Raw genomic sequence first — 16243 nt, 5'->3', positions numbered from 1 at the left:
ATTTAAACATGTAATGCAATGAATAAAATTATGCAACAAGCACCAATCAAAGCATTACACTAAAGATCAAAAATGACTAAGACGAGGAGCAAGGAAAGATATCACCTTTCCGGATCCAAACTTGTCGGATCGTTGGTTTTCTCGACTTGTCGACGTTAGGTGCCGTTTGTTTAAACTTTTGATCAACCGTTGGTGGTTTCTTCGCTTGAGGCTTCGGTTGAACTTGTCGTTTAGGCTTAGAAATCCGATTTGCTTGTGGCTTAGGTAGGATCCGATTCTCTTGAGGCACTCGACTTACTTGATTTTGCTTTTGATTCCGTGGGGGAAGTCGAGTTGTAGATAATGCCGATTGAGGTTTCAAATCCTTGTTCGGACAACTCCTTTTGATGTGTCCTTTGATGCAACATCGATGACACACCTTTTCTTTTAAATTTGTTGAGACTTTAGAAGTTGATTTTGAATCCTTCTCAACACATGTCCTTTCATATCCGAGGCTCAACTTATTCATTTGACCCAACCCGAGCATATGATCCAATTTCTTAGATCCCGAAGAAAATCTTTGAATATCGGATTGGAGTTGATGAACTTGATTAGTCAAGGCCTTGTTGGATCTGTGCGATTCTTCAAATTGATGCTCCAAATATCCAACTTTATCTTTATAGGATTTGATCGTTGATTCCGCTTCATCTAGCTTCTCTTGGAGGATTGAATTATTTTTCAAATTTGTTTCCCTTTCCTCCTCGAGAGCTTTCTTCATTGTCTTCAACTTGTTGTTTTCCTCTTCAAGTTCCAACAAACGACGTCTCAACTTCTTATTCAATTTAGCTATCTTCTTTGATTCAATGAAAAGTTGATTGTACACTTCCGCTATATCGTCGTCGTTTGATTCCTCCTCACTTTCGCCATTGTTGCTCGAAGAATCATGTGAAGAAAGAGAATTGTTGGAATTAGTAGCAATTGAGGATAGACACACAGCGTTAGACGAAGGTAAGGTAGATGTAGCAAATAAGGCAAGATTTCCATTCTTTTCTTCGTCACTCGAGCTTGAATCACTTGAAGTTGCATCATCCCACGTCTTTGCTTGCAAAGCCTTCTTAGTATATGATTTCTTTGAGGGACAATCCGTTGCGATGTGACCGTAGCCTTTGCACTTGAAGCATCGGATTTCGCCTTCAAATTCGTCCTTTTCTTTCGAAGCCTTTGCCCGTTTCTTCTCTTTAGATGTAGAAGATTTAGAAATCGTTTGTTGCTTAGATGATGTAGCCTTGTCCGAATTGTTCTTCTTTCGGAAATTCCGGCGAAACTTTTTCGTGAGAAGCGCAAGTTGATGTTCGAAGTCGGCAAGAGAAACATCTCCGTCGGAATCCGAGTCTCCGTCTTCCTCTTTCGTCGATTTCAATGCAACCCCTGTGCTTTTAGAGAAAGACTTGGAAGAAGATTGATTAGTAGGAAAAGTCATCTCATACGTTTGTAAAGCGCCTACTAATTCTTCGACTTTCATCTTGTCCGGATGCTTAACCGTTTCAATCGCGGCAACCTTTGCCCGAAAGTATTCCGGAAGAGTTCGAAGAATTTTTCTAATAACCTTTGAATCCGGGATTTTCTCTCCCAAGTTAGCACATGTATTCACAACATCTTGTAGACGCGTATAGTACTCGGTAAAGGTCTCATTTTCGCCCATAGAAATTGAATCAAAATTGAATCAAACTTGCTAGTGAGCATTGCAATTTTTGGACCTTTACTAAGCTCGTTCCTTCATGCGTAACTTATAGAGTATCCCAAATTTCCTTTGCCGTTTCACATGCCGAAACCCGAGTAAACTCCGTTTGCGATAAAGCGTTGAATAAAGCATTAATTCCTTTACCGTTAAACGAAGATGACTCGTTTTCATCTTTTGTCCACTTGTTCCGTGGTTTAGGGACGGTAGCGTTATTGACAACTTCGGTAGGGTGCTCCCAACCAAATTCAATAGCTTTCCAAACACGCTCATCGATTGCGATTAGAAAAGCTCTCATGCGAACTTTCCAATAGGCATAATTCGTGCCATCGAAGAGTGAAGGACGATTAACGTTACCGCCTTCGGCTATTCGAAAATAATATATCTAGATCCCTCTCTGATACCAATTGAAAGTTTTGAGGAGCCCAAGGATCTATCTAGATTGTATCTATCACCTAGAGGGGGGTGAATAAGTGAACGGCCAAAAACCACAAATCTCGATGCAATAAAAATAAATGCGGAAAATAAAAAGCACACCGAGATTTACGTGGGAAAACTCCAACTTGGAGAAAAACCCACGGACAACACGCGAAAAAATAATCACTAAGAGAAAAGATTACAAGGTGATTACCCGACTCCACCGGAGCTCAACCTCTCTTAACCTCCTATGAATCTTTCGCGCTACCTCCGGGTTGTCCAAACGCCCGTCTACGTTCGAGTCCACGAACGCCTCCACTTCGAATCCACGAAGCTTCATCACGCCGAATCCATGACGCCATCGAATCCACGAGCAACGATCCGAATCCACGAACCGCCTTTGTTCCACGCCGAATCCATGACGCCGTTCACGAAGAGTATCATGATTGATGTGATCACTTCGGCTTAGGAGTATCGTAGAAAACCAGGAATCAGACTCCAAGCGAAGCGGAGATCATAATCGACATATAGATATAAAATCCGATATCTCGATTTGACCTAAAAGAGGCTTTATGTAGAAAAAAAAGTTTTAGATGAAAATCCGAGCCTCGTACGGGTTTCTCAAACATGATTTCGTGATGCTTGATAAGTTAGCAGGAACCCACAATACTTATTTTAGACCTTTAGAATCAAATCGAGTCAATTAGAAAGTTTTCACGATTTTACACAGTGTACAGGTACACGAAAGGCTGTCAACGGTTACCAAGGACGGAACAGAAATACGAAGCCAAGTCCAATGGCTGTACCGTGTACGGGCTTCAATGCTTACCCGGTACACCAATGCAATTTTTGAGATTTTTGCATTGTTTGGTTCCGTAACCTTCGTAAGCACTTTCTGAATCAACTAACTTTGATTAAAATGAATTCTAATCCTTATAAACTAGTATAACCCACCATAACCATGAATTAAAACTTTACTAAGCATCGATGATTCCAAGTTTGCCGTGTTTTGCGTCCTTTCCGATTCTTCGAAAGTCTTGAATTTCTTTCGATCTTCAATACTCCGCTCCGGACTTCTTCCAAGACTCCGACTAGACCACGAAACTTGCAACACATAGGACCCTAACCAGAGCCACCTGGAACTCGAGGATCTGATGAGAAAACACCATCCTCGATTTATTTGAGGAGTAAGGTATGGGTTTGAGTTAAAGTTAAGAATTGGGTTAGTTTCGAGGACGAAACTCCTTTTAAGAAGGGGAGGATGTAAGGAAGTGAATTCTCGAAATTCGAGAGTTGTACTTCGTCCAGGATCTACTATTTGTCGAGAGAGTACCCTTTGGGAAAGTTAAAGATGTCCAAAGTACCAAAAGTGCCTTGGAATTGAGTCCACGTGTAATATATCGAAAATTCGGGAAATAAATATCGAACTTTAGTCAAATTGACCAAAGTGCGAGGATGGTACACATCGAAAAGTCCGAAGGTGTTAAAATGATCAAGAGTGCGTTGTGGAAGGTTTTCGAGAGCTAAAGAACCAAATTCTGCAAAACTACAGATTTTGAGCTCTCGGGGACCGGTCCGTGGTGGGAGAGACTGGTCCCCGAACGCGTATGAAATGAGACAGCTGAAAAATCGGCTAAGTCCTGAGAAATTAGCTCTCGGGAACCGGTCCCTGCCTTAGAGACCGGTCCCCGAGAGACCGGTCCCCCAAAGAGAGACCGGTTGTGTAATAGATTGAAAATTATCTCGAGCTAATTGTGATCAAAGTGGTCACAATAATGCTATAATAGAAATTAAGGGTTTCTAAACCCGATTAGTAACTTGAGAACATCCATTGATAGGTTTTGGATGTGTGACAATAGACATGAATGAAATCGAAGCGACAAAAGAACTCCAATTGCCATTTGAGTCGAAAGCTGAAATTTTTAGTCAATTGGTCAAAAATGACCACATTGATGCAAAAATTGAGATCTAATTGCTCCCAAATCAATTCGATAGATTGGGAAGCTTCTTTGGATAATTTTAAATGTGTTAGAATGGCATTGGAGTGACTCAAATGAGAGAAACAAGAGGTAAAGCTGCTGCTGCTGTCCAAATGCTGAAATCTCAATTTAACTTGGTCAAAATGGCCAAATTAATGCAAATTTGAAAATGGAAGGTTACCAAATTAATTTGGTAGCTTGGGAAGTTCATTTGGCATGTTTTTGAAGTGTTGGAATGAAAAAGGAATGATTTAAATCAGAGGAAAAGAAAATTGAACAAGCTGCTGCTGCTGCTGTTTTTGAGTATTGGTACACTGTGTACCAGTACAGCAAGCAGCCAGTACCGGTACACAGCTGTGGGCCACACTTGTCCACCAATGCAATTTCATGAAATTAAGGGGCTAAACTGCAATTTTTCGAGCATATCAGCTTATCCTGAGTGGAATACACATGTCCAAAGGCTGAGACCCTATTTCCCTCTTCTCCTTATCCTCTAATTCCTTCTCTCTCTCTCTAAGCTAAGAAGAGTTGAAGGGAATTGTGTTGGCAGCAGCTTGGAGGCTTGTGGGCTGAGGAGAAGTCTGATCCAAGCTTTGGAATTCGGCTAATTGGAGTTGCTGAACAACTAGAGGAAGGTCTCTAATTAAGGTAGGTTGACTAAGACTCAATTTTTAACTGAGTTAATTGCCTACAAGGTGACCTGATTCAGGAATTCTTGCTATTAGTGCTAGTTAACCTGAATTGCAAGCTGAGTGTTGCTATTGGTGTTGCCGAAAGGTAGAGGTGGATCATTTGAAGCTGTGGGCAAGTTAATTTCGCAGCAAACTGAGGTAAGCTCATCCCATATTGGATTATAGTCCAATTAATTGCTGTAAAATGGATTAAGTTAAGAGTTATGTCGCTGAAATTTTAGAGTTAGAGCTGAAAGAGAATTGAGTTGAGCACACTTGAGGGGATCTTCGAATTCAGGTAGAAATGAAGTCTAATTCCTGAACAAAAGTGTTCCTAATGGTTGTATAAAGAAGTTGAAAATTACTTTTATGTTGAAATGGTAGAGGGTTTAAAGAAGAAAGCCAACGAGTGGCTGCTGCTTGGTAGCTCTCGAACTTCAGCTGGAAGGAAACCAGATAGACTTTTTTTAGTGTTTCAAATTGAAGAGGGGCCTGGCAGAGCTTTGAAATTGGGTAAGATGGATTAGTAGTTGATGGTAAATTAAGTACTTATCTTAAAGAAGAGCTGATGGTGACTCCCTGCTGCCAGGACTGAACCTTGGAGAATTGGGGGAGTTGGAATCCTGCTGATCCGAAATGCAGGAATGGGCCATTGATGCAGGGAGCAAGTAATTCAATATCTAATTAAGGTAATCTGTCACGCCCGGGTACCAGCGGAAGCATATCCGGCACGTGCACAGACCCGCCATACACCTGCAGTATATAAGGCGTCTACAAGCAACAAGTCGATAGGAAGTAATTCAAGAAAGTTCTATCCTGATATCAGAGCAAAGTACAAGTCGATATACAACGAGTATCCAATCCAAGTCAAAATATATAGAGTANGCGAACAACAGCGAACCAGCGCGCACAGCGCGAAGATAGCACATTACTCACTAACCAGGGCACCGTTAACCTAAATGGAGGTGAGCATCGTGTTCAGCACGAGCCCACGATCATCGTGCTCACCTCCCGAGGTGCCAGGGAGTCATCGGATCACTGGAAAAGTGACCGAAACACAAAACTGTAGTGCTGGAACCATAAATGGCTACTCACCGGAGCAGTGGGAGCTAGGGATGGCCGCCGGCGATCGGGCGGCGGGCGCTCCGGCCGGAGATGGGAGCAGCCGGTCGCAGAAGTCCGGGGGAGGTGCTCGCCGGCGGCGGGCAGCAGCCGGTGGCGCGGCGGCGGAGATCGGGCCCACACACTTCCTCTCGAGTTGGAGCTTGCCGGCGGCGAGGCGGCGACCGGGGGAGGTCGGGGCGGCGATGATCCGATGCCGGAGACCGAGGAGGAAGGTGATGCTCACCTCGGAGGGCAAAGGCGGCGCCCGGGGGCGGCGCGGCTCCAAGGTCGGCCCGCACCAAAAACTGGGCGGCGGCGAGGAAGCTCAGCGACGGCCGGCGGCGTGCAGGGACAGCGGGGGATGCACGACGGACGTCGACGGAGCCAGATGGAAGGTGCCGCGGCCGAAGAAGAGGGGTGGCAACGCCCGCAATCCCGGCTCGGCCTGGCTCGGTCTGGGCTGACCAGGGCTGGCCGCAGCTTCCTCCGGCGGCTCCGGCGACGTCGGGGGATGGCCGGAGCTAGGGGAGAGGCACGCCTGAGGTGGAAGGAGGCCGGGGCTCGCTTCCAGAGGCGGTGGAGACCCTCCCACAAGCCCTCGGTCTAGATGGATGAGGGAGGTGGCCGAGGAGAGGAGGAAGGCTGGCTGCAGGCGGTTTCCGGCGGCCGGGGCTGCTCGGCGGCGGCCGGAACGCTAGCACTGGCGGGGCAGGGAGGTGCTGGGATGGCAGGGGCGGCTGGGGGGGGTTCTAGGGTTAGGGTTTGGTCCAATAAAACCCTAGATTCACCTATATAAAGGTATGGAAAACTTGCGGAAAACCCCCCTCGAAAGGAATCGAATTAATCCCAGCTGTCAACCAGCAGTCGCACAATGCGCGATAGTCCCTCTGAGTTCGAAAACTCGCAATTCGATGCATAAAATATAGGGCCTGTTCGCGAATAATCCGATTACTCAAATCAGTCCCTTCGCGGACTTTTCGCGATTCCCGAAGATCCGTCCGTCGGATTTCCGATCGGATCACACCAGCGCAATCAGCACGACAGAGGCATCGAATCTAGCATCTCGTTTCGCCCGAAAAGGTTCCCGATTTGCGACAAAACCATCCCTCCTAGGTTCAACCAAAAACCACATATAGACAATTATATGTAAAAACCATTAAACCCCTTTTTCTCGAAATCCGTGCATCCAAATCCAATTCCGTCAGTGCCATTGGGTCCAGGATAGTCGAGCGGTTGAAAACGAGCTATTGGAAGGCTATATTCGGAGTCCAATACGCGTCGAAAGTCCACTCTACTCCGCGGCCTCTCCGGAAAATCGGAGTTACTATTCACTTAAGTCAAACTTCCGGGTCACGTAACTTCTCCGTTTTAACTCGTTTTCTCCTGAAATTTGACGAGTACACTTAAAATTATATTACACACAAGAACATCGTCAAACAAAAGGGTTTAATCAATAAATCAAAAATCTCAGTTATTACAGTCGATCGCACTCTCGCTGCGAACAATATCAAAACGGCATTAGAATACTTGTATACAAGCTATTATCGTCGAATTCTTGCGGGATTAAATTTCTAACTGAAATTCCTGCTTATCCTTGGTTAGAACACCTTCCAAACTAGTCTCCCTGGTCACCAATTAAGCTCAATTTGGTTCGAGAACATGCTGCGAAGAGAAAATCCCAAGACTGCATCAATTATGCGATTAACTCGCATATTGCTCCAAAATTGAGTCATAAAGAACTAATTATTTCAATCAAGCTTCAAAGTAGTTCATCCCAGGTCAAAGGAGGTTAATTCACAACTAAATAACTCATCTTTAATTGCTGAAACCTCTGTTTAGCACAACTAGAAGTAAAATCCCGAAGTCAATACTCAATTCAACTAATAACGCGTCGATAGCGGAAAAATTGAGTCGATTACCTTATTGAACATCCAACCAGTGTCCTACTAGTCTAGAGCTGCGAAAAGCTCTCCAAAATACTCCCTCACTCGTCCAAGAAGGCTCTGCGACGCTCGCAACCCGCGGAAAACCAACGTTGCGACGAAAACGAGCGAATTCGCCGAATTCTAAGTAGAGAGAGAGAGTGGAGAAGGTGAAAGAACCTTTCTCTGAGCTCTACTACCTTCCAAGATGCTTCAGGAGTCGTGCTCGGGGAGATAAGATAGAGATCAAATGTGAAATTACCAAAATAACCTTGCTGCCACGTATCTACCAATGTGTACCGGTACACGATGATGGCTGTACTGGTACACAATGCAGAAAAATGTTGATTTCGCTAGTTCAAAGCACCTTCTTGCTTTTAACCCTCCAATCACTCTCCAACTTGTACAAAAACTTATCCAAGTCCTTTAGAACATGTAGAATAGTTCCACATTCCATTCCACACACTCGAACTCCGCAATTCGCAAAAGTTCAGTGTATTACATTCACCCCTCCTAAAAAGAAGTTTCGTCCGCGAAACTTGTAAATAGTTACCTCAAGATTCCGTCGAGAAAAGATAGGGGTAGTGCTCTTGCATTGTACTCTCCAGTTCCCAAGTGGCTTCTCGTTCATCATGATTGCTCCAAAGTATCTTTACATACGGTATTTCGCGGTTTCGAAGCCGTTTCACTTCTCGAGCCAATATCCTCACTGGATGTTCTTCAAAGCTCAAATCTTCTTGTAGCTCTACTTCCGTAGTGTGGATACATGAAATACATTATGTACTCCTGATAGGCTCGGTGGCAAAGCAAGCTGATATGCTACGGGGGCTATCCGCTCCAACACCTCGTAGGGTCCAATATATCGAGGACTCAGCTTTCCTCGAATACCAAATCTCTTAACCCCTTTTGTTGGTGAAACCTTTAGGAATACATGATCGCCTACTTGGAATTCCAATTCCCGCCGACGTTTATCCGCATAACTCTTTTGTCGACTTTGAGCTATCAGTAGACGTTCTCGTGCTAGTCGAACTTTAGCTTCAGCCTCTTGTAGCACATCTGGACCCAAAACTAATCTTTCTCCCACTTCGCTCCAATGAAGTTGTGACCTGCACTTTCTACCATACAGGGCTTCAAAAGGTGCAATCTGAATACTTGCTTGATAACTATTGTTATAAGCAAATTCAGCCATCGGTAGGAACTGTGGCCAGCTGCCCTGGTAATCAATCACACAGGCCCTCAACATGTCCTCCAGGGTCTGGATGGTACGTTCGGACTGCCCATCACTCTGAGGGTGGAAAGCAGTACTAAAATCCAATCGGGTACCCATGGCCTCTTGTAAGCTTTTCTAGAAATGTGAATCGAAGCGGGTATCTCGATCTGAAACAATAGAAGCAGGTACTCCGTATAATTGCACAATTTCATCCAGGTACACTTGTGCGAGTCTATTCCCTGACCAGACTGTATGGATTGGAATAAAGTGGGTAGATTTGGTCAATCTATCCACGATTACCCAAATTGCGTCATGACCTGCTTGTGAGCGAGGTAATCCAACGATGAAATCCATAGTGATCCTCTCCCACTTCCACACTCATATGGGTAAGCTCTGAAGTTTTCCTGCAGGAAGTCGATGTTCAGCTTTAACTTGCTGACAGGTTAAGCACTTAGTCACGACGTCTGCAACTTCCTTTTTCATTCCAGGCCACCAGTAAGTTAACTTCAGATCTTTATACATTTTTGTGCTCCCAGGGTGTATAGCATACGGCGCCCGATGTGCTTCTGTCAAAATCTCTTCTTTAATATCTGGATCTGCTGGCACGCAAAGTCTATTGCCAAATTTCAACAATCCCTGATCATCCACTTGAAATTCACCAACTTGATCAACAGTGATCTTTGCTCGGATCTTTTATAGGAATTCATCTTGAGCTTGCTTTTCTTTAATTTGATCGATCAGGGTCGGTTGCACTACCAATGACATAAGTCGCCAAGGCGTGTCAGGAGCTACAACTTCCAAATTCAACTGCTCCATTTCTTTTACCAACAGTGGTTGCAGAGTTATCGACATTGCCAAATTTTTCGTCGATTTTCGACTTAAAGCATCTGCTACAACATTAGCTTTTTCAGGATGATAGAGGATGGTTAAATCATAGTCCTTGAGCAACTCCAACCATCTACGTTGTCTCAAGTTTAATTCCTTTTGAGTAAACAGATACTTTAAGCTCTTATGATCTGTGTACACCTCGCAACGCTCACCGTAGAGGTAGTGGCGCCAAAGCTTTAAAGCAAATACCACAGCTGCCAGCTCTAGATGGTGTGTAGGGTAGTTCTTTTCATATTCTTTCAATTGGCGAGAAGCATAAGCAATTACTCTGCCATTCTGCATTAGAACACACCCTAGTCCATTCAGTAACGCATCACTATAGATCACATAATCCACTCCAGTTGTCACGCCCCCAACCGCACTACCCGAAACAGTACCAGTTTGGTCCGTTTCGAGGGCGGCGTGCGTGATGCCGAACGGACGGAGTTTCCCCTGTCCGCCCCAGGCTAAGCAACAGATTGTGTACAAAAAGTCCCCAGGAAAAACAACTTGCATTCATACACAATCAACAACGAAACGAAAGCACAAACAGTGCTACAACCAACTAGAGCAAGCGATACAAGTAAAACCATACAAGTATACAAAAGAGAGATACTTAACTATTTAAACATAAAGTAGGACATATGAAATCCTTCCCAACCTCATTAGCTTTAAATCTTTAAATACAACTTGTATTCATTTTATCAAAATAAAATACATCAAATCTCTCTAAATCCTCACCCTATACAACATCTACTCTCAAAGGTATAAAACAAAAGTATAGGGTGGTGCTAATGCAATAGGAAAGGTAAAATAACTATCAAACCGCTAGGGCGCTAAGCCCTTGCCGCGATCCTCCTGCTCAGTCGGGGTGCTCGAGCTAGTACCTGCAACGAGGGTGTGAGAACTACCAATAGTTCCCAGTGGGTTCGGCCGCCGACTCCGCCGATCTACCCATTAGGTCATAAGCAGGCATAGAGAGATATATATATGCAATATATATAAAACTAAGCTGAACTGAAAGCAGGTATGTGAAACAGGTATATCAAGCTATGCCTCAATCTGACATCATGGATGCATGAACAATAAATAAAGCTGGGTAGGTAAGCAACTATGAACATCTACAACAGCTATCATAATAAGCTATAAAACATGCTACTAGGAAAGCACATAAGCTAATATGAACAATGAATGGCTACTATGAACATCAATCATGGGTAAGACTCAATGGGTAACCTAATCTCCAAGTGAACACAAGGTTCGCAAGTAAGGCTCACATGTCAACCTCCGAGGGATGTCTAGCTGGACTATCCCCGAGTACGCTTGCGGATAACAACCGGCTATCCGAGCAGCAAGCAGGCTGCCTCTCTAGTGACCAACTCCGGAGCGCACAACTTGAGGGGAGCGACCCCACCAAGCGCAGACAGGCAATGTGATCATGATCAACTCACTAGCAACAACAACCCTTTGAGGGTAATATTAGCATAGATCAATAAGTTCTTGTACCCAATCTCATAGTGTCTCAACCACACTAATAAGATCATCTCAAGTAAACATCAAACATGTGCCACTCAATCATAGTTTTCTAACTAGATGCCACTCGTCATTTAGACTCATCAACAATGTTGGTTCTTTAACATTATAAGCTCTAATCATCTCATATAGGGTTGAATCTCATCATTAAACTCTATTATTTAATCTCATGCATACTAGTTTATAAATCATTCAATCAACCATATCTATAGCTACTAGCATGCAAATTGAAGCAATATAATTAATCTTTAACTCTATAAGAACATGCACAATATGCAACTTGGTCATATTTAAACTTAGACATAATGAGTAGCCCGATGACTTCGGGATGGCACTCCCCCACCTTAGGTGATGCCGAAAACACTCCGAGACGCGCTTTCGTGCTAGTCTTGTCGCCGCTTAATTTTTGTTGGGTTAGCTTTAACCCTATAGCAGTTCAATTAGTGATATCTTCGCGCTCGATTTTCGTATCGACAAACCGTCTTCGCCTACGCGTTTATAAGCATAAGAATTAGGTTTCTAATCCCTCAAAAGAGATCAAACCCTAATATTTGCAAAATCCCCAAAATCTAACCCTAGGGTTGGGATCCATGAGAGGTTATGGATTATAGCTTCAATGTGAGCTAAATCCATGCTCCCTAAACTCAAGAGGTTCTATTTGAACCATTAAAACCAACCAAACCTCATAAAAACCCAAGATACCATGAAAGGGGTTGAGGCTTACCTCTAGGGTTTGCTCCAAAGCAAGCCCTAGGCCAAGAATGAGGTGAAGAAGAGCTCCCAAACCTCTTCTCCTTCTTCTCCTTCCTTTCCTTCCTCTCTTTTTCCTTCTTTTTCCTTCTCTTTTCCTTTTCTCCTTCTTCTCCTTCTATTCGGCTAGAGAGAGAGAGCTATGTGAGAGGGAGAGAGAGAGCTAAGTGTGAGAGGGAGTGGCTGAGAGAGAGGGCTAAAAGGCCTCTATTGTAACAAAATCCCGAAAAGCCCCTCTATTTTCTAATTTTCCAAACTGATCCTGCTGTTCGTGCGCCCTTGTACCGGTACACGGTTTCTTGTACCGGTACAAGGCCTGGGTGACAGCAAAACAGAGCGCAACCCGAGAGCTCGGGTTCTCGGTTTCGCAAAGCTTGTACCGGTACAAGCCCCTTGTACCGGTACAACACCTGAAGCCCTCTAACTCCGAGAGCTGCGATGGCTGTACCGGTACAGCCATCACCCTTGTACCGGTACAGCAGCTCCAGGATGCTGTTTTTACTCTGTTTCGGCTCCACTTCGCACCGAACGCTGTCCAAACCATTCCAACTCCTTTAGAACACATTTTTGGTTCTTCCAAACTTGTTGGAATGCCGAATGGAGCTTGTCCAAACCGCTCAATCGCCCACTTTTGCCCATTTGGCCAAAGTCAGCCAACATCGTCGAATTTCGATATCTTACACCAGTAACAGGCAGTGCTAGAATAGGGGCAGTGGTTAACCGTTCTTTCAGCTCCTGAAAGCTTCTTTCACAGGCTTCATTCCACAGAAATTTAGCTCCTTTATGTGAGAGTCGAGTGAGAAGGGTAGACATCTTTGCAAATCCTTCCACAAATCTTCGGTAGTATCCTGCCAAGCCCAGGAAACTCCGAATTTCTGTAACATTGGTTGGCCTGGGCCAATCTTTAATTGCCTCTATCTTCTTCGGGTCCACGGCTATCCCTGCCTCCGAAATGACATGTCCCAGAAATGCTACTTCTCGGAGCCAAAATTCACATTTCTTTAATTTTGCAAATAGTTTCTTTTCTCGAAATACTTGCAACACCACTCTTAAATGATCTTCGTGCTCCTTGTCACTTCGAGAATATATCAAGATGTCATCAATAAACACTACCACGAACCTGTCCAAAAAGGGCTTAAAGACACGGTTCATTAAATCCATAAAGGCTGCTGGGGCATTTGTCAGTCCAAATGGCATAACAGTAAATTCATAATGCCCATACCGTGTCCTAAAAGCAGTTTTAGAGACATCCTCAAGCTTGATCTTAAGTTGATGATAACCAGATTGCAAATAAATCTTAGAGTATACTTTCGACCCTTGCAACTGATCGAATAAATCATCAATTCTGGGCAATGGATATTTATTCTTGATTGTGACTTTGTTGATTTCTCGACAATCCACACACAATCGAAGGGATCCATCATTCTTCTTGATAAATAACATCGGTGCTCCCCAAGGTGATACACTCGGTCGAATAAATCCTTTATCTAAAAGATCTTGTAACTGTGCCTTCAGCTCTTTCAATTTAGCGGGTGCCATCCTATAGGGTGCTTTTGAAATAGGGGCAGTCCCAGGGACAAGATCAATCACGAATTCAACTTCCCCATCAGGTGGCATACCCGGTAACTCAACTGAAAACACATCCCCGAACTCCCGCACAACTGGGATATCATCAATCTTGATGGCTTCACCACCATCCACAGAAATGCTAGCCAGATAGGCTACACACCCTCTCCGGATCAACTGTCGGGCTCGCGAAGAGCTAATAGTCATTGCGAATAATGAACTCTGACACCCCTTATAAACAAACTCCTGCTGACCCGGTTTCCTAAAGGTCACTGTTCTGTTCTTGCAATCTATAGTAGCATAGTACTGTGTCAATCAGTCCATACCCAATACTACATCAAACTCTCCTAGTTTGTGTAGTGCTAGTAAATCTACTGGCATAATCCAGTCGCCTACCCTAACTGGGCAGCGAAGGCAATACTCACGAATATCCAGGGTATGGTCGGGCACGATCACTCGTCCCGGATACAAGGTAGGTACTAACTGTATGCTATGCAACTCGGTAAACAGTCGATCAATAAAAAAATGTGATGCACCAATATCAAATAATGCATGAACACGAACATCATGAATCAAAATAATACCTGCTACGACCTTCTGTGCTGCAGCAGCGCCCTCAGTCTCGGCGGCATACATCCGCCCACTCGAACCCTGCTGCGAACTCTCTGACTGTCGCTGTCCTGGTGGTCGCCTAGACTGATAGGGTGCTGTCGGGGTCCCCTGGCTCGGAGCTGAAGATGCAGGTGCAGAAGCTGACGAGGGTGCAGGCAAAGAACCTTTCTGGCAGTCTGAGCGAAAATGGCCCTCCTGGCCGCAGAGAAAGCACCTGCTCCCACGCTGTGGACACTGTGGCGGTACGTGAGGCCCACCGCAAATGACGCAACGCGGTGGTCGACGACGCTCGGGTGCTCCACGGGGTACTGAAAAACCTCGACCCCTGAATTGGCCTGACTAGCCCCTCGGATACTTCGGCGGCCTCCGGAAAGATTGCTGACCACTGCTCTCAGCTGTCGGTCTCTTTCCTTTACTCCGATCCACGATGTCTCTTTCCTTCATGATTTCTGCCCCTTTTTCAACAATCAAGACCCGGTTCACCACATCCTTGTAAGTAGAGAGGTTTGACGCCTCGACCAATCTGAAAATCGCAGGCCGCAAACCCACTTCAAAGATACGGGCCTTATCTTCATCATCTCGAACCACAGAAGGAACGCAGTGGAGTAGTCGGGAGAACTCTCGCTCATACTCTGCCACTGTCCTGTCCCCCTGTCTCAGGTTTCTCAAATCCTTTTCCATCTGCCTCTTTACACTCTGAGGAAAATAGGTCGTCAGTAATAACTCCTTGAACCTATTCCACGTGATAGCGGACAAATCAGTGCGGGGATCCTCACGAATGTCCACCCACCACCTGTAAGCCTCGCCGTCCAGATGGTGTGTCGCAAACCAGACTCGATACCACTCCTCAACAAAGGTATCATCGAATAGCTTCTCCATATGCATTAGCCATTTCTCGACCACCCAGTGATCTGCTTTCTCCCCATCAAAGGTTCGAGGGTTGCAACGACGGAATTCATTCAGTCGTTCTATCATCCGCTCTCGCTCCTCAACCCCCACCATCTCTGGCAACACTGTCCTTGTCGCAGCTGCTGATACTAGTGGCGGTACTACAGTCTCCTGTCGGGGCTCTACCCTCGGGGCTACTGGAGAAGTGTGCGGTACAGGTGACGGTGCTCTCGCAGTCATCTCCCCCTCTGGCACTAACGGCGAAGGATCTGGAATCTCTCTGTCAGTCGTCTGCTGCAGTAACAGATCCTCTAGCCTCTTCATCCTGTCCTCCTGTCGACGTGCAGCGTCCATCTGCTGTCGCGCTGCCGCAGCCTGCTGGGTAACCAAATCTGTCAGCATCGCAAGCTAATCATGTAGCTCGTGGATCCCACAAGATCCAAAAGTAACGGAGGTCTCCACTTCCTCCGCACCAGCTCCCTCAGCCGCCCCGGCGGCTCTCGAATGAGTCGAAGGCATCTTGAGTTGCTGCACAAAACAAACATAGGTTAATAAAACCTATACTATTGAACCTTTACTTTTGATATAAACCAGCTAATTAAGCGAAAGTAATGAAATATAACGCATACTAACTTCCGATGTCACGTTGTCGACCGCCAACGTGGCCCTCTGCAAAGTTAGTAATTGCACATTCCGATCAAACTCCTAACATTCGGAGTTTATAAATTACCCAATCAAAGTACTTTCGCTAACAACAACCTCGACAAGACCTCGTCTCTCGCGAGCCTATTCTTACAGTCCAACCAGCCTAAGGTTTGCTAGGTCTATTAAGACTCAACCCTAGGCTCTAATACCACTATAATCTGTCATGCCCGGGTACGTGTACAGACCCGCCATACACCTGCAGTATATAAGGCGTCTACAAAGAAGCAAATCGATAGGAAATAGAATAAAGATAATCCTATCCTGATATCAGAGCAAAGTACAAGTTGATATACTATCAGTAA

At 45.0% G+C, this 16243-nt stretch overlaps 1 protein-coding gene and 1 long non-coding RNA gene across 2 annotated transcripts; one reads left to right on the top strand and one right to left on the bottom strand.

Moving 5' to 3' along the window:
• Nucleotides 1-4651: 4651 nt before the first annotated feature.
• On the top strand, nucleotides 4652-5082 carry LOC109706256. Its single transcript, XR_002215128.1, has 3 exons — nucleotides 4652-4761; nucleotides 4839-4943; nucleotides 5027-5082. It is a non-coding gene; the product is annotated as an uncharacterized LOC109706256 (long non-coding RNA).
• Nucleotides 5083-14687: 9605 nt separating this feature from the next.
• LOC109706257 lies at nucleotides 14688-15638 on the bottom strand. Its single transcript, XM_020227049.1, has 2 exons — nucleotides 15496-15638; nucleotides 14688-15141 (listed from the first exon to the last, which is right to left on the bottom strand). The coding sequence occupies exons 1-2, from the start codon at nucleotides 15636-15638 to the stop codon at nucleotides 14688-14690; spliced, it is 597 nt and encodes a 198-aa protein (XP_020082638.1).
• Between the last annotated feature and the right edge of the window lie 605 nt (nucleotides 15639-16243).

This window comes from Ananas comosus, unplaced genomic scaffold (genome assembly GCF_001540865.1).
Source record: "Ananas comosus cultivar F153 unplaced genomic scaffold, ASM154086v1, whole genome shotgun sequence".
In the NCBI taxonomy this organism is placed as follows: domain Eukaryota; kingdom Viridiplantae; phylum Streptophyta; class Magnoliopsida; order Poales; family Bromeliaceae; genus Ananas; species Ananas comosus.
This window is presented reverse-complemented; position numbering and strand designations above follow the sequence as displayed.